Source organism: Panthera onca, chromosome X (genome assembly GCF_046562875.1).
Source record: "Panthera onca isolate mPanOnc1 chromosome X, mPanOnc1 haplotype 2, whole genome shotgun sequence".
NCBI lineage: Eukaryota > Metazoa > Chordata > Mammalia > Carnivora > Felidae > Panthera > Panthera onca.
Window position 1 is genome coordinate 3,988,270 of NC_138357.1, and position 18,695 is coordinate 4,006,964.

At 45.8% G+C, this 18,695-nt stretch overlaps 1 protein-coding gene across 1 annotated transcript in view; it reads right to left on the bottom strand.

Annotated features, from left to right (window-relative positions):
• Positions 1 to 18,695, bottom strand: part of FATE1 (fetal and adult testis expressed 1) — a 24,314-nt gene continuing 5,619 nt past the window's right edge. The window contains exons 2-6 of the mRNA XM_081793752.1: positions 6,783 to 7,108; positions 5,641 to 5,768; positions 1,795 to 1,901; positions 1,309 to 1,387; positions 1 to 567 (exon numbers count right to left, since the gene is read on the bottom strand). Of these exons, the coding sequence (XP_081649878.1) occupies positions 436 to 567; positions 1,309 to 1,387; positions 1,795 to 1,901; positions 5,641 to 5,768; positions 6,783 to 6,888 (552 nt within the window). The 5' untranslated portion in view covers positions 6,889 to 7,108 and the 3' untranslated portion in view covers positions 1 to 435. The remainder of the gene's footprint in view (positions 568 to 1,308; positions 1,388 to 1,794; positions 1,902 to 5,640; positions 5,769 to 6,782; positions 7,109 to 18,695) is intronic.

Genomic DNA, 18,695 nt, shown 5'->3' on the forward strand with positions numbered 1-18,695 from the left:
TTTGCTGCTATCAGTGAACTTTTATTGAGCATGTTCTCTATGCAGAGTCCCATACACAACATGGAGAAAACTGGGAAGACACAGACAGCCAAGTCCCTGCCACAAAGGATGGAACAGAAGGGACTCTTAGGGCAAAGAGGCAAGGTTTAGCTCTGAGATGGTCACCATGGAGCTGTGATGGACAAGCAGGAAGCACCTGCCACTGTGGGGGCCACATGCCACCCTCCTCACCTTCCAAAGTGGCTGCGCCTCAGCCCATTCAGACCTCTACCTCCCAGCAGCCAGGGCCTCCCCAGGCCAAGGGTGTAACCAGAGTTGGAAAATGGCCCTGATGCTGCTAAGAGCTGCTGGGAGATGGAAGGAGGATGCGCAAGGGTGGCCCAGGGAGAAAAGGGAAGAAAAGGAAGGAGAAGAAGTCTCAGGAAGCAGGAAGCATCACTGGCGCATCCACAGCCACAGGTTGACGACACAGGCTGACATCAGCATGGTGAAGAACAGAGTTTCCCTGTGGTGCCAGGTGGCACCCTGTTCCTCCAGGGCTCGCAGCCGGCAGGTGATCACGTGCAGCTGCAGAGACCAGGAGGCTAATGAATGACAAGTCAATGGCTCCTGGAGAAGCCCTTGGCTCACTACTAGGGAAAGTATGAACTTAGTACAGAAAGGGGATTTGATGTCCTTTGGTAGGCCAAAGTGCCTCTGGGTGAGAAGCAGACAGAACAACTGAAACCAGGGGGCTGGGTTGGGCCCATGGGACAGATGTCCAGGCTGTTTGTGTTCATAGGACCAGCCACTTTGCCCACTCATTGGGTGTTCACCCAGTTGTCTAGAAGAAGCCAGCCTATCCCAACTTTGCTGGGGGAGGTGAGGAAGGGCATTTCATTCTTGGGGCAGGCTGGCATGAGGGCATCAGCAGCACCAGACTGAGGACTCCAAGATGGGTGACAGGGGCCGGAGACAGCCACCAAGGTAGATGCCCCTCTGGGTCCAGGGCTGCTGTGTTCTCTTCTTGAGAAGACAACTCTTTTCCCAGACCTCTTATCACCATTCTCTCTGCACAGACTTATAGCCTTTTCTGTTGCCTCTTGGTCCTCCTTTTGGCTTCCACTATTCCCTTCCACATATCAGGAAGAGAGGCAGGGCTGAAGCTGCCATGAAGGTGGGTCACTAGAGGCCTGAGGCCTGGGAGGAAAGGAAGGGGAACATGACCTCAACTCTGCTGCTAGAGGCTAAGATGACTTCAAAGAGGGTGGTCTCATTGCTGTCAAGCCCCACCTGCCCCAAGATACCATGAGCATAGGAGATGCTCACCTGCCTTCTCATAACTTCCATCTCTAGTTCATTTAGCTCTTCCAGGCCAATCTCTGCCACCATATCTGCCTCTGGGTTGCTGGGAAACAAGAAAAGATAGAGGGTCAGAGCTACTGGTGGTCCCAGGCCAGGCCTGGCAGGGAGCACAGGAAGGCCATGAGGGCAAGCAGGTAAAGGCACGGCCTCTTGTAGACAATGACTCAGTCATCCTTGAGTCTTTCCCTTCACTGGTAAGAAGGTCCTGGGGCCTCAGGGCTGGGAACCAGCCCAGCCCAGCCTCAGGTTGCTCGGAGTCCCTGAATGGGCAAGAGGCCAGGAGGATCAGGGGCTATGGTAAGGAGGCAACAGAGCCTCAACATTCTAAGCATGGCCAGCTGCTCACAATACCCTCCTGGTCAGTCTGCTTGCCAGTCCATCTGGCCCACTGTGGTTCCTGGTCAAAGAGCACCAGCTTGCTTTCTGCAGGGTCCCTGGGATCTTTCTTACCGCTCATAATGGAATCTCCTGCTTTGGAAGCCACCAGGATACTCCCAGGGGTTGGCATCACCATGGTCTGGTTCTTTCAACACTCTGGGTATTGACACCTGGGGCCCCTAAAGAAAAGGAATGGTCAGCAAAAGTAGACTACTCAGCCCCAGCTGAGCAGCTGCCCCACACTGCCTGGGACCAATAGTGTACCCATCAGGAGTCACGTGCTACCTGTTCCTCTTAAATCACAGGCTGGCAGCTTCAGACCACTAGAGGAGCCTGGGAATCCCACAAGTTGGCTATCTGTCACCACTCCAACCTACCACGCTCCTCAGTAGTTTCTGACCATCCAGGCTGTGGGGAAGGAAGAATAGTGACAGGGATCCCCATCCTCTGCCAGCACTGTCACATACAGACATCAGATGAGTCCAAGATGAGAATGGAAAACCTCAATTTTAGAGCCAAGGAAATTGAGGCCTGTCAAGTGACTGCACTTCTTCCTAACGACACACAGTAAGTGTCTGAGCTCAAGATAGAACCCTAGCCACTGGGAAACAATAGCCTCTTTCTGTGTGTGCATGACCATTCCAGGGGCTTTCATTTTTATCCATCTGCTAACGACTCCCTGGAGTGGATGTCTCTGGCCAAGAGTTCTTCACTTAGTAGCAATGTGCCTCAGTGGTCCTGTTAGGAAATGGCAAGTTAGGAGGCATGGAATATGAAACACTCAGCTCCTGGCCGAATTAACTAATGCCTGAAGCCTAGCTGCTGGAATTCTCACAGAGGCTGCAAAGCCTCCTGCTTGCTCATTACAAAAGATGAGCTAGCAAGAAAAAAAAATGCTAGCAGTCGTGTGAGAGGCAACAGGTGGTGAGAGAGCTCAGCAAGGCTGCAGCATTCAGAAGGTGTTGAGAGCAAACCAAGGGAAGTGGGCCTATGGCTCAGAAGCAAATGGGGAGCAGTAGATCACTGAATTCCCCTTCTGCCAGTGGCCAGAGAGGACCCAGATGCGGAGGCTGCAGGGACACTGGGGTGGTCTCAAGGACCCATCAGGGGATGGAAGGGACAGGGGCCTTGGCTGAAGGTCTGTAAATGGAACAGCCATCCAGCCCTCTCACCCAACCTGGCTGTCAGCCAGGCAGTTCCCCCCAAGCCCAAACTTGAGCTAAATGGATGGGGGAGAGGGGTGGTTGTGCCACAAAACAGAGCCCTCTCCATTCTGGCATTTACAGGTGCCCTTTGTACAGTCCATGTTGCTAAAGTAGAACTTAATGTCTCTCCGTTCTCACCAACACACAGAGTTCTGGGTTGGCTGTATTTGCCTCACTCTTTCTTTTTATGGTTCTATTTGCCTCACTCTTAATGAGAAATAGACAACCAAGTCTTGCCTATCACCTGAGAAATATCTGCAGCCCTCCTATGTTCTTAAGAACAACAGTAAACTGCATGTGGCCTCCATACTCCATTTTTTATAATAATGCAAAATTTGTCGTTCTCAGAAGTGCACACAGATATTGGCATGTCTTTTTCTGTGTGAACCGTACTTGACAGCAATACTACTATTTGATTTTCCTCTTCATCTTCTTCTTGAGATACCTCAAAAATAGCATAAAAGTGACAGTATTGTCAAGAAAATCCCAAGACTATAAAAGGGAATTTGATTGAGAGTTTCTCCTAGAATAATTTCCACACCATCCCCTTGATTTTCCTACAGATTGGGATCAGAAGGACAAAAAGTTTTTTTGAGAGATTTGTAGGTACATAAGGATGAGAAACTGGTGGCTGGGATTTGTTTGTTTGAGATAACATAGTTTGTTTTTAACACATAAATACACAGGAATTAATGTGACAACATCTGCAAGTCGATGATAGCCTATTGTGGGTTGCTCATCATAAGGCCTAACTGTTCAAAAACAGTTGTCTTGTTGCTTTTTTGTTTTTAATTATGGAAACTCCCCATTTAGAATTACATGCATTGTAAAATATAACATTTTATATCAATTTGATAGACATTAAGAAAATCTGTGAATTTCAACAAGTCATAGCTTCCCTCTACTATTGCAAAACGTGTTATTTTTATTTTCATGTAATTTTCAAGGCACACTACTTTTCACCCCCAAAACAGAAGAACAGTATTATTAACTTTTTTATCTTTTCATGTTGTGGTTCTCTCAGAAGTGAGCACAGTTCCATTCATTTTTGTTTGTTTTGCTCAAAAGTAAATAATAAATAGAATTGATAAATCTTAATTCTAAATGTCTAATTTCTAAATTCAATATGTTTTTTTTAAAGTACTCCTGCGGTCCTAATAGGTAACTATAATTACTCCGGAGTTTATACCCCGCCTCAACTGCCCTCCCAAGCCCACCCCATTCTGCCTCAGTCTCAGGGGCATGGGTGGCTTGCTGGAGCCTGACCTGATGGAACAACTTGATGTGGCTTCTACCTTTGGACAAAAGAAGCCAGTTCAATATTTCTGGCTTATTTTCATTCCCAGGAGGTCTCTGGGAGCTCTTTTTCTCTTTATTCTTTGGCAGTGGAATCACTTGGGCATTTTATTTTAACTCATTCCCTAGAACAGGGAGGCCTCCCTCCTCTCCAATCTTGTTGCCTTACCCCCACTAACTTCTGCAACACTGTAACAACCATGGTGAGCTGGTTAACAGAATCCACTACAGAACTATCAGACTCAAGTGATTCCCTAGAATCATCAAGTCATCCTCCTCTCCAAAATAGCTGCCTTTTTCCGGTCCCCTTTACAACAATAGGGCCACCATTTTTTTTTTCTAGAACATTCCCTCACCCAGAGTGAATGTAGTTTAAAGGATTAGCTACAGAACAATGGGATTCAGGTGACTTCCAAGAATATTGAGTCTCCCTCCCTCTCTAACCTGGTTGCCTTTTCCCAGTAATCTTTACAACAGTACAAAAAACATTTTAGTAAAACTTTCCCTCACCCACAGTGAAAGTAGCTTTAAAGGACTGGCTACAGAACTTGAGACTCACATGATTCCCTCCAACAGTCAAGTTCCCCTACTCTCCAGCTTGGTTGTCTTTTCCCAGTAACTTTTGCAACAGCATAGCAACCACATTTCTAAAACTTTCCCTCAACCACCAGTGAACATAACTTCAAGGACTGGCTACAGAATGAGATATTCCCTAGAACATTCAGGTCTCCCTCTTCTCCAAACAGACTGCATTTTCCCGGTATCTTTTGTGACAATATAGCTGCCTTTTTTTTTTCTAGAACATGCCTTAACTCACGTTAAATGTAGCTTAAAGGATTGGCCACAAAATAGTCATATTAAGTTGACTGGATTTCCTAAAAGCCAGGGAGCAGAGGAACCTCACTTGCCTTACATTGTCCCACTCGTGAGTTATGTTATATATATATATATATATATATATATATATATATATAATATAAATAATATATAAATATATAGCATTATAAATATAAATAATATATAAGTATATATTTAATATAATATATTCTATAAAATATATATTTATATAGAGAAATGTATAAAATACCTATAGAAATTTATTTATTTATTTATTTATAGAGGAAAGTTTCATTTCACACACACTAGAGTTTTGCAAAGTATACATGTAGTCCCCAAGTAATATGTGATTCAGGTGTTCTGCACTCCCAAGTTTGAACTCCCAGCCTACCAAAGGATGGCCCTGACCTCTCGCTGGACCTCCCTACCTTCATTGCCCGAATGGCACACAGGAGTTTCCTCCCCTCTCCCCAAGTCAACATCTGGCTCTACTCAACCTACCATTGTCAGGCTGCAGCCCCTACAGCCAGTACTCCCAACCCCAACCCAGTCACTGCATGCCAAGGCCTCCATACAGTACCATTTTCTTGGCCTGGGTGGCAGTCTTATTCCAAACTGGTTGGCCTGAACCAGAGTCAGCAGCCTTTGAATCCAATTTTTGTCGCCAATGAGAGGCACCCAAGGGCTGGGATCCACGCTCCTTCATTTCTAGGGAGAAGAACAGAGGTCCCAGGAACACCCATAGAGGCTGTACCAAGGCTTCCTGGGCACAAGACACACCAGAAAGAGGACAGGGTCCCCAAACTTCTTAGGAATCATTCAACACTCATTCACTGCTGTCTACTGGCAGATCTCAGGCCCCAGTCTGTTCATCTGTTCAAAAGTTTAGCAAGTATTTACTGAGGGCCAAGCTCTGGACTAGGTTACTGGAGGGAGAGCAATGACCAAGAGACAGGATTACAACAATCAACTGACTGCGTGTGCACAGGGGGAGTAAGGGGGCAAAACAGAAAATAATCTGTCAGTGTAGATTCAGATGAGGGATACATTCTCCCAAAATGATAAAAACAGAGCAACATGACAGAAGGTAGGGGCTACTTCTAGAAAAGTGAGAAACAACATTGAAGCAGAGACCTGAAAAAGAAAAAAAAGATCCCAGCCATGGAAAATCTAGGGAGAGTATCCCAGGCACAGAGAACAGAAAGCACAAAGGCTATGAGGAAGAGCCAACCTTGGAGTGTTGTAAGGACAAGAATAAATGCAGTTTGCAGTGGGTCGCCATGCCACAGTATGAAATATGTTGAGGTGGTGACCTTGATCAGTTCTTATAGATCACAGAAAGGAGTATGGATTTCACTCTAAGTGAGGAGAGACATTGAAGGTTTAGGAGAGAGAATTGATCTGATTAATCTTATACATTGAGCCCTCCGGATGCTTTGTCATAGACACAGTGGTAGCTTGGACCACACATATTGGTACCATCCTACTCTCTCATGGGCTGCAAAATGCTCACATCATCAATTCCTTTCCCCCAGATTCCCTGTCAGTCAAACCACAAATACATGTATATGCACACCAAGGCACAGACACACACACAGCCACACATACATGAAAACACATACATGCATATATATGAATCTGCCCAGCTATACACACACCTTCCCCACCACGATGGCACAGGTGCAGACACCCAAGGAAAGGGAAATTTCACGGGCTCCTCACCTGCTATCACTAGGTGCTCTTGGCTTTGCACACAGCTTCCAGGAACCAGCTCTTCAGCCATGGACATTTCCATCTCCTCCTTGATTCTATAGGGGCCTCCTGCCATTGCAGCCAGTTTTTTACTTTTAAACTATGGCCAAGGATACACAGGAAGCAGGGCACAGCAGAGGCACTTGGAAAATCTTTAAGGGGTAGGAGCTCAAGTCAGATATATCTGGGCATGGGGGTGGAGTCAGACTCCCTCACTGGGCTCAGGCCTTGCACCCAGCACATTCTGTTCTTGTTGTATCTTGTTGGCTGGGTCCACAGCCTTCTCCCCTGCTACTCTGTAAGCAACATAGGAGAAGAGATAAGTGTCAGAAGCTTTGCCTATGAGAACTACCCTGGCTCTCAGGTCACCTGATTTGGCCCCATTGAGAGGCCACCATTCATCATTTCTAAAGAGAGGCAGGTACTGGCACAGGAGCTCAGAGCCAGTAAGTAGCCAAAGCATGGTTATATCCCAAGCCTCGCATGACTTCTGCAAGCCCAGCTCTGGCTAGTAATCCAGGCCACAACACCCTTCAATAGGCATCCTCTGCAGAGCACATCCTGTCTCCCACAGTCTGGAGTTCCCAGGCAAGGGAGATGGTCTTTTGATGCCCTCGGTCAGCCTGAGCAGGAACCATGAGAACCAAGGGAGGGAAGGCAGGAAAGAAGGGAGCTGCTTGCAGCCAGTGGAGGCCTTACCATCCCCAGGCCCTGGAGTCCCTGGTCTAAGTCCAAATTCTCCCTCAGTTTTCCTACTGATTAGCCCACTGTGAAGGTCAAGTTTACTTGTTTGCTTGGGTAGTCTATAGTTCTCAGTTATTCCATCAACCACTAGTCTAGTTGTTGCTGTGAAGGTATTTTGTAGTTGTGGTTAACATCTACATTCTGTGAACTTTAAGTAAAGGATGTTACTAATCCTAGATAATGTGAATGGGCCTCATCTAATCAGTTGAAAAGCCTGAAGAGTAAATACTGAGGTTTCCCAGAGGAGAAGAAATTTTGCTCAAGTCTGTAGCATCAGGAAACAAAAGCAAACATAAGCTACTGGGACTACATCAAAATAAAAAGCTTTGGCACAGTGAAGGAGACCATCAGCAAAACAGAAAGGCAAAAACAGAATGGGAAAAAATATTTGCAAATGATGTATCTGAGAAGGGGTGAATATCCAAAATATATAAAGAATTTATACAATTTAACACTTAAAAAATCTAATTAAAAAAGGGGCAGAGGACTTGAATATACATTTTTCCAAAGAAGACATACAGATGGCTAACAGACACATAAAAAGATGCTCAACATCACATCTGTCAGAATGGCTAGAACTAAAAAGACAAGAAATAGCAAGTGTTGGTGAGGATGTGGAGAAAAAGAAACCCTCATGCACTGTTGCTGGGAATGTAAATTGGTAAATGTAAACAGAATTGAGTTTCCTCAACAAAGTTAAAAATAGAAATACCATATGATCCAATAATTCCATCCTGGGTACTTACCCAGAGAAAATGAAACCAAACAACAAAAAAAGAAAATGAAAATACTAATTTGAAAATATATGTGCACCCCTATGTTTATTGCAACATTATTTAAAATAACCAAATTATGGAAGCAACTTAAGTGTCTACCAATAGGAATATTGGATATTGAATAAAGAAGATGTGGCTTACAGGCTTCCAGTTATGGAATGAGTAAGTCATGGGAATAAAAGGCACAGCATGAAGAATATCGTCAGCAGTACTGTAATAGCATTGTGTGGTGACAGATGGTAGCTACATTTGTGCTGAGAATAGCATAAAGTATAAACCTGTTGAATCACTATGTTGTACATCTGAAACTAATGTAACATTGTGTGTCAACTATACTCTAATTGAAAAAAAAGTTTTTTAAAAAGACTAAGCCATCTCTCCCTACCTAAGATTCTGCTGTGCGGGCCTGCCCTGAAAATTTTGGCCTTGCTAGTTCCACAATGGCAGGAGCCAATTCCTTAAAATTAATCTCTATATACATACACATATGCATATGCATATACATACACATACATACATATCCTATTGGTTCCTTTTCTCTGGAGAACCCTTACTGATACAACCACAAAAGGTGAACCTTGGCTCTTGCAAATAGCCCTAGAGTCCCTGTCAAAGAGGAGGCTATTTGTAAAAAGAACTGAGCACAGCTGGGGCCAGGTGGAAGGAAGAGGAGGAAGCAGGGGGGAGAAAGAGGAAGGGAGGAAGAAAAGGGTAAGAGAGAAAAGGGAGGGGCCGGAACTTGCTTGGAAAGGGTGGCATGGTCTGGGCTGCCTGTCCCCCTCCCTGGCCCCATCTGTCCAGCCCTGGGACTAAGCTCTCTGGAGCAGAGCTGACATGGGTCCTTCCTGCATTCCTGAAGGCCCTGAGGAAGCCCTTCCCAGATGAGTGGAGCAGCTGCAATGAAATCTGAACTTTCTGGAAGGCCACCTTAGGAGCAGAGAAGTGTGCTCTGTGGGACTCAGGAGCCTGGGAAGCAGGAACCATGAGCTTCTGCCTGGCCAGGGTTGCCAGACTGAGAAAACACAAATGTAGAATTCCAATTGAATCTGAATTTCAAATAAATAAACAAATAATTTTTAGTGTTAAGTACACTCTGTGCAACATTTGAGACAAACTTACAGTAAAAATTTATTCGTGGCTTATCTGGCATTCACATTTGACTGGGTATCCTTTATTTTATATCTGGCAAACCTATGCCCTGCCCATCCTCACCATGATCTCAAGATTTGACCTTGAGCAAGTCTTTCTTTTCTTTGGGCCTCAGTCTCCCCATTGGACAATAGAGTTAACAATCCCCTCCTTACAGAGTGGCTGGACTGTGAGAACACTAACAAAACCTTGCACTATTGGCCTCAGGTCAGATTAGTCTCTTAGTGCCAACTGGCCTTGACCAGTTGGGGCTTCTTGAGAACTAAGGCACTGGTCCCAGGTGTGTGCAGAGGCACTGCCTCCTGGTGGCAAAGGAACCCACCACCTAAAGTCATGCAAATTGTGTGGGCAGAATTCTTTCGCAATTCCTGTACTTCTATTCCCACCCAGAAACCTTGACATCTCACCATCTTAGTATGCCTACCTCTCTTGGAATGGGCACCACAGATGGCTAGGCAGTGGGGGTAATAATTTGCTGTTGTGACTTTGGACTTGTCCCGTAGCATAACTTTCTAGCATGCTAACCTTTTCCATCCAACATCATCATTTCCTTCTGAAATTGCCTCAAACTCTGAGTCTAAACACTCTGAAAAGTCCCCACTGTCTAGTGTGCCAACCTTGGGAGTCTGAAGGCCTAGAGCATCCGTAGAGTACATTCCAAGCCTTATCGGGGCCAGGAAGATGGCTCATGGCTCGTGTAGCTGGTGGGTTACAGAGACCTAGAGTGTAGTGAAAGGGTCCCAGAGAAGAAGACCAGAGAGCCCAAAGCTCTATCCACCTCGGAAATTAGACAGATGCCTTTGGAAAGGGGAAGGACTGGTCTAGAGAACATCTGGCTAAGATGCGTATATATGTTTGCAGTGTTTTAGACAAATGAGATCATACATTTGAGGTACGTGCAGTTCTGCAGTTTTTTTGTAAGTACATGACACATAGTAGGAAAGCCCTTATAAAAGCTTAAAAGAAAAACATACAGAAATGTGTAACCATACATGTACACATTTACATGAAGGAAAGTCCAGGGGATTCTTGTCTATCACTCTTTCTCTCTCTTTTTTTAAGGGTTTCATGGAATTTTTCCTCATTTTTATTGAGAAATATGCAATTTGCTTTTTAAGTGTGCCTTGGAGCTCGCCCCTGTCAGAACAAATCTCCCTCATGTCTCTCAAACACAGCTTTTGCTGCACAGCTGAGCCCCTGGTTATTGACCTGCTCATGGACATTTTGGGTGTCTAGAGCTTTTCACTTCACCTTTATACAGAATAAACAGTGATCATTCCTGGACATGCCACTTTGCAGGCGTGTAAATCTTTTTTGTAGAGCAGGTGCCTAGAAGTGGAATTGTGGGCTTCTAGGTATGCATGTTGACAATGTTTACTAATATCAACCAATATTGTCAAGGCCCATCCTAAGAGACTGCACCAAGTAGGACCTCAGTACAGAGAAGAAAGTTCCGTTTTCTTCATGGCCTTGTCAACACAAGATATTATGAAACTTTCTAAAATGCATCATTATGATGGGTAGAAAATGATATCTATCTCATTGTTGCTTTAATTTATATTGCTTTAATTATGAATAAACTGGAGCAATTTCTCATATGTTTATTGATCTTCTGTATTTCTTTCCTGTCTGCTGGAGGGCTTGGATCTTTATTAAAATAAGAGCTGCTTTATTAACAAAATGGATGGGGATGAAATCTCCCCCTCCCTTCAAGCTAAGCATCTCCAAAGAAAACATATCGTAGTTTTCCCTAAAGGTGATCACGAGCACAGAGCCTCCACTGGGAGCGAAACAAATTCAGTTAATTGCATCCAAGTTTGTGCTGAAATATAGAGGGCATCCAGCCCCCCGCCCCCAACACACACACACACAGAGCAGGTGTCTAACTCAGGCCTGTTTGCCCTTGTCTTGTGTCTGTCTGTCTCTGTGCCTGCCTGACCACCTGCCTCCACCAGTGCGTTCCAACCACCGGCCTCTTCCAACAGTTCCGCGAGCTGTGCACATGACAGTTTCCCAAAAAGCGGGGGGTCTGGAAGTCCTGTGTGCTGTCTGCTTCCACCTCCCTTGCAAGCAACAGTGAAGGGTAGCAGGAACCCAGGCCCAGGGTCAGTACACTTGGGAGTGATCTTAGCTCTGACACTGGGGCATCTTAGGCAAGTTGTTTCCCATGCTCTCTCTGTCTCCCACTCTTCCATGGAATATTGGGCTAAAACCCAGTTTTAAACTATGTTTCATGGTTTCAGGGGGGTGTGTTGGGAGTACCTGGGCTTCAAGGCAGACTCTAGCCTCTCTTCACATGGAGCAGCTCTGCTTTTATCACTTTGTTATATTGGGGTTTTATGAAAAAGACCATTCAAAGCCAATGGGTGCAATGGTCTGCTGCCTCCCAGCTCTGCTCAGAGCTCAGTTTCCGATAGCTATAGTACCAAGTCCAAGCTGACAATCCTGATTTGGGCTGCAAACCCAGATCCTATGCATCTGGGAGCTTCCTCTCCACTTGCTAATGAATGTTACGAACCTGTAAACAATTCTCCTTCCTGCTCCTGGAAGCAGCTGGCACTGATGTCATCCCTGGACCCCCAGGGCCCTCCCCAACCCGAAGGGAAAGGGAAGGGGAACTAGCAGAGCCTTGCAGCTGTTCCTGCATTCCTTAGACTGGAAGGACAGAGAGGCAAACTGCAGGGACTGTAGCTAGCCCAGGGAATGAGGGCCACCTCATAAGCAGAGAGAGGGAAATAAGTGGCAGGAACATGTGGATCAGCGCTTAGGACTCATTCCACCCAGAGGTACATGGCCACTAGCAGGAGGTTACTGGAGCACTTTGATTTCCAAATGTGGGCTCCTCTCATTCTGTGTGACTGTCTTGAATCAAGAGTGACTGGGTGCCAGGCCCTGAGACTAGGAACAAATTTCTCACCCTCATGGAGCTCATTCTTAGAAGGCAGATAGAAACAAGCAGACAGGCAGGAAGTCCATGTGTCTGTGGGGACAGTAGCAGGGGCTTATTTTTGTGACAGTCCTGCCCTTAATCTTAACACACTCTGCTTTCTTGGAAGTGTGGTGGGTGCTCCCTTAAGCTCTGCCAACCGAAGAGGAAGAGGCTGACCATTGTCCACAGCACTGACAGCCTCTGCACACCTCCAGGACAGCTCACTACTTCCTGAGAGGACTTGGACTGGGTGGAAATGCTGGCCATGTCCCCCAAACTCTGTCCAGTTTGGAGGGAGCAGCCCCAGCAGAAGTGGGTTAAAGACACTTAAACAGAGCCATATCCCAGGCTGATAAGCCTGCGTCTCAGCAGTTACAGTCCTCTCTGCGGCCCCTGAGGTTTTCCCTGCTGGAGCAAGCTGACTGACGAAAGGGAACTCGGAACTACCTATGCACGTGGGACAGAGTAGTACCAAAGAGCAAAAAGACTGGGAAGCTTGCCCCCTGGCTCCTTGTGTTGCCAGCGGCTGTCTCTGCTGCTGCTCCTTCCTTCTCCCTGTCTCTCTGCTGGCTTAAGAATCCCTTGCCCCGAGAGCTGGCAGCAGATTTGGAAACTTGGAGGTGGGGGGTTAGTGGTCTGCCAAGCAGTCACCTTTGCCCCATGTACAGGGACCCTTTGGAGGGGTGGGAAAGGACCTCTTTCCAGATCCCCAGAAAAGGGGTCAGACAAGGTGACCTCGCAAAGCCCGTGGCCTTGCTTGCAGCCTTTCCTGCAAGGTGACTCCTCAGATTGAAATGCATCTGCTTTCAATTGTTTCCATGTCCAATGACTGAAATGTTATGTGTATGTAAAATTCAGGAGGATCAGAAGCCAACGGAAAATGGCCAACAATAATGGACAGGTGGAAAAATGGTACAAAGTCTCAGACACTGACCAGCTCAAAAGCATAAGCAGCAGCCTCCCCTCCAAGCTAGAGAAAGAGGTGGAGGAGAGGAGAAACCCAAGATGAGAAACATAGTCCTGAGAAACTACATGTTTTTTCAGACCAGCAGATACTCCTCCCAGTATCCACCATTTTACAGATGGACAAGCTGAGTTCAATGTAATTGCCACTTAGCAATTCAGTGGCAGGACTTAGATGCAAACCTATGTCTTCAGACTGGTGATCCAGGGTCATTGGTAGAATAGGACAAGGTCCCAGGGAGGAACTGACACAAGACAGCCTCAGCAAGCATCCTCTAGCCCCGTCCCACATTGACCTGCCCTTCACTCTCTAAAGACAGAGCCAGCAGGCAGGTCCTCACACAAAGGGCACAGACCACGGAGGATGGGGTGGACCAGAGACCAGGCTCTGCAGTCCAACTGTCCTCTCCCCACAACTCCTTGCGGTTGGAGTCCTAGCTCCTCACTTGATAGCAATGTGCCTCAGTGTCCTGTCAGGAAAAGGCAAGTTAGGAGACATGGAATATGAAGCATTCAGCCCCAGGCCAAATTAACACTTGAAGCCTAGCTGCTGGGATTCTCACAGAGGCTGCAAAAATAAAAAATAAAAAGCTGGCAGTCCTGCTAGCAAGGCTGGTGGCTCCCTGTGCTTGCATTCAACTCCAGATTTATCAGTGATCCATCTATGCATTCTCCAGGGCCTTCAGCTTCTCCCCCTTGCCAGGATGATTCTCTTCAGCACAGAAATATTATCATATCTTTCCCAGCACGGGGACATTGGTTTCATGAGAGCAGAGACCTTGTCAACCTCACTCACTACTGTCTCCTATGCACTTAGCCCAAAGCCTGACTCATGGCAGGAGCTCATAAAGTATTTGTTTAATTAAAATGACCTGAATATTCAAAAAAAGTCTTCCCTTTGTGTCTTGTCTCATTCGTGCTACTGTCCTTTCTCAATTCCTTGAAAGTTTTGCCCCCACCAGGCACATTGTCTAGACTCTTTGAGAGAGAGACAGAGCATGAGTGGGGGAGGAGAAGAGAGAGATGGAGACACAGAATCTGAAGCAGGCTCCAGGCTCTGAGCTGTCAGCACAGAGCCCAACAGGGGGCTCTAACTCACAAACCTCGAGATCATGACCTGAGCCAAAGTCAGACACTTAACCGACTGAGCCACCCAAGCACCCCTGTAAAAGCACATAATGGAATATTACTCAGCCATTAAAAAGAATGAAATCTTGCCATTTGCAATGACATGGATGCACCTAAAGTGTATTATGCTAAGCCAAATAAGTCAATCAGAGAAAGACAAATACTATATGATTTCACTTATATGTGGAATTTAAGAAGCAAAACAAATGAGCAAAAGGGAAAAAGAAAGAGACAAACCAAGAATCAGACTCTTAACTATAGAGAACACAGTGATGGTTACCAGAGGGGAGGGGGTGGGGTGATGGGTAACTTAGGTGATGGGGATTGAGGAGGGCACTTGTGATGAGCACTGGGTGTTGTATGGAAGTGTTGAATCACTATACTGTACACCTGAAACTAATATAACACTGTATGTTAACTAAATGGAATTGAAACAAAAACTTTTAAAAACAGATGAAGCACAGTTGCTCACAGACACAATTCACAGCTATGGCAGCTTGATACTGAGACACCAAGTGCTGCTCCACGTGTGCACTGCCTCTGTAACATGTCACTGCAAAACAAATGTTGAAGGATAACCACTATTATCTCTTTTGGCCTTTTATTTTTTTGTAAAAGCAAAAATCTGCTGATTTCTTTCAGTTAGTGAAAACAAGCAGTAATGTAGGTCTTTCATAAAAGCAAAGTAGTGTAAAGCAAACTATTGAAAAGTGGGGGATACCTGTATTTCTGTCTATCTCTTGTATACATCTCGTACTGGTTCTGTGTCTCTGGAGAACCCTGATACAACCTCTTCAATATATAATTCAGTGTTTGAGCAAAAATCTTCTCAGTAGTCTACTTCTCTCTGTTTCTTTTGCCACTATCCTTGGCAATCCCACCAATGCCTCTTGCCTGGATGACTGCATAGCCTCCTGCCTTATCTCTTATATCCCGTCATGACACCTTCAGCCCATTCCCCACATAGCAGGCCAACTGATTGTTTTAAATATAACAGGCTTGGCCATGTCCTCTTGCTCCTCAAAGCAGTCCTCAGTGCCCTCCCATTCTCGCTAGGGCGTAAAAACTATAGCTCTGAATATGACCTTGGGACCTCACATGGCTGCCTTCCCTCTGCCTCTCCAACCTCATCTTGCACAAGGATTTCCCCTTATGATACCCTGGCTTCTTCTGTTTCCATAAAAGCTTGATGGCCTTGTTAGACTCTAGGGGTCTTCATATGCCATTCCTCTGCCTGGTTTGTCTTCAGTGCTCTTTGCCTGATTCCTAGTCATCCTTCAAACTTTAGGTTGGGCATGGCTTCCTCAGAAAGGAATATTCAAAAAAAAGTGTCAGACCCTAGTCCCAGCACCCTGGACTTCCCCCAGCAGAAAGTTTGACATGCTTCATTGCTGTGGCTTGTCTAATGCCTCCACAAAACTAGGCCCAGAGCTCCAGAAAGGTAAGACCTAGAATGTTGCTGCACTCCCTACTGGAACCCTATGGCCTTGTTTGAAACAGAGACACCACCGGCTCGTAGAACATCATGTTCTGCCAGCACCTACCCCAGTATGCCCTTGTCAGTCCCAGAATTCGGGAGTGCTAGGACTGACCAGTCCACCCACTGTGCTGCTATGATTTACTGTAACCAGCCTGATATGAAATGTTACCCAGCCTCTATTTTTATAGCACATAAAGACTAGTGAAACTGAATTCATCATATAGTTTGAGCTCTTCAGAGAAGAGAAGTTGCTGAAAGTCACTGCTATTGTTGCTGCTGGTTTTGTCATTCATAAAAACAACATATTTTGTCTATAAAAAAATCTGAGGGGGAACAAAAATTTTGTCTGTTTTCAGGCTTTGGGTTCTCACATCACTCTCAACAGAGGGACCCTGGGAAAACTGTTCTGAAACCCACTTCTCTCCCAATTCCACTTGCCTTTTTGGCACCTTTGGCAACCGTCCCAGGCCTGTCCATTTGTGGCAGGGAAGAAACTGCTCTGGGGTCTTGTTTGAAACTAACGAGGTGCCCCTGTCTTTGCTAGTACCTAAGAGAAGTAATGATGTTCACCCACAAGCTTTTCCAGAGTGTGTATGATGTGCTCAGGATTGGAATAAAGAACAACAAAGACTCCCTCTGCTACAAGTGGAATGTTATAGGCTGAATTGTGTCTCCCACCCCCTCCAAATTCATATGTTGAAGTCCTCACTGCCAGTACCTCAGCATATGATTATACTGGGGGATGGGATCTTTAGAGAGGTAATTTAGGTTAAATGAGATCAAAAGAATGGGACCTAATCTAATCTGACTGGTTTCCTTACACCCAGAGGAGATAAAGACACCAACACACACCTAAGGAAGAGCATGTGATGACACAGGCAGAAAAGGATGGTCTAGAAGCCAAAGGGAAAGGCCTTAGAAACCAACCTTGCCAACACCTGGATCTCAGACTTCCACCTTCTAGAACTGTAAGAGAATACATCTGTGTCTTTTAAGTCATCCAGTCTGTGGCACTTCATTATGGCAGCCCAAGTAAACTAACACATTTGAAGGTTGGGTTCTGGTTGGAGAATATAATCAATCAACACATTTTATTTCATTGAACACTGACTGTGAGCCACCATGACAAGTTCTGAGGAAGAACTAGGGAGAAAAAACTTTTACAGGTTCTCTGCCCTGTGGAATTAATAGTTGGGCAGGAGGAGGTGTGGGGATGCTGGAGGGTTGGCGAATCAACAAGAAAACAAAAGCAAACTGACCTCCAAAAGAGACCAGCACTGTCATATGAGTGGCTCGGGGTGGGGCAACCACTGAAGACCTGAGCTCAAATGATGATGGCAGCACTTCCTGTCTGTGAGCCCTTGACCAAATGGCATACCTCTCTGTCCTTGCTTCTCTCAGCTATCACAGGTTTGTTGGCAGGACTGTCTCAGTTAATACATGTGCAAGGCCTGGCATACCCTAAGTGCTCAATAAATGCTGATTATGATTAGTTCCAAGCACAAGTCATGGATCTTCCCACTATCCTTTCATCCCTTCACTCTGTGCAGTCTCAGACCAGCTCCTCAAAGGCTTTGGCAGTAGTACGGGATTGGGGCTTAAGGAAAGAATGACAGAAAGGATTCCAAGCCACACCCAGGAGCACAGTATCTGCACCCGCCTGCCCCGCCCCCCTGCCCTGTTCCCTACTATCACTCCTTTAAATTCCTGCCCCTGACTTGCCCTCACCATCCACAAGCAATCACAGTGTCTTGCCGCTAGAACCTGTGATCTTGTGGTATAGCAGGTAAACAAGAGAGGGAGACCCAATCCCTTGGATGGTGTCCCAGCAGGACTTTGGAAGCCAGGGGTCTCTCTCACATACTGGCTTCCTTACATGGGCTACCTTGAGACTTTTAAGTCACTGCCTAGAATTTTTGTTTCTGACAAAAAGAACCTAAAGTTCAAAACCCATGTTCAGAATGTGATCCCATGTGTGTACTGAAGTCTGCTTGAAGAGTATTCATTTAACTTCTCAGCATCCCTAGAACGTTGACATTACTCAACAAGCCAGTCTGGGATAAGAATGGAACCCAACGCCTCTGGTTGCTATTTCTGGCATGTAGGCTACATATTCAATCCTCACAGGAGGTCTTAAGTTTCACTGTCATTTTCTCAACACTTCCATGGCTTTTCCTATTAAAGGGTGGATTATTTTCATTCCTGGGGATTGGCCCAACTTGCACTGGTGATATCCCATGGTCATATCTCATCCCACACCAATGCTGGGACTGTTTGTAGCTAAGACTATGCTTCCACCAAGGGGAAGCTAAGGCATCATTGCCCTCCGAATAGTCTCTGAGTCTTGCCATCCTCAGAATTCAAGAAGCTGAACCAAGGTGAAGCCTGAGTATTAAGTCCTACCTTCACAGGATACAGGGAAAATTCTCTCTCTCACCCCTCCCCCAACTCTGAAACCAAGCCAGGAATCCTTCTAGCAAGAGACACTTCTGTGAGTAACCAGGGATCAGGTGACAGGGAAGTTGCTAACTTGATTTGTGACAGACTTTACTAACCTCATCCCAGGGGGATGGGTCAGGAGATCATCTTACAAACATGAGGACAAACTTTAGGACCCAGGATCCCTCTACTTCCTGCTTCTAAACTGGTTTGGGCTGTTTCCTTATCTACAGTCTGACTTTTGGAAAAAACAAGTTTTTTCCAAAACAAAGTTG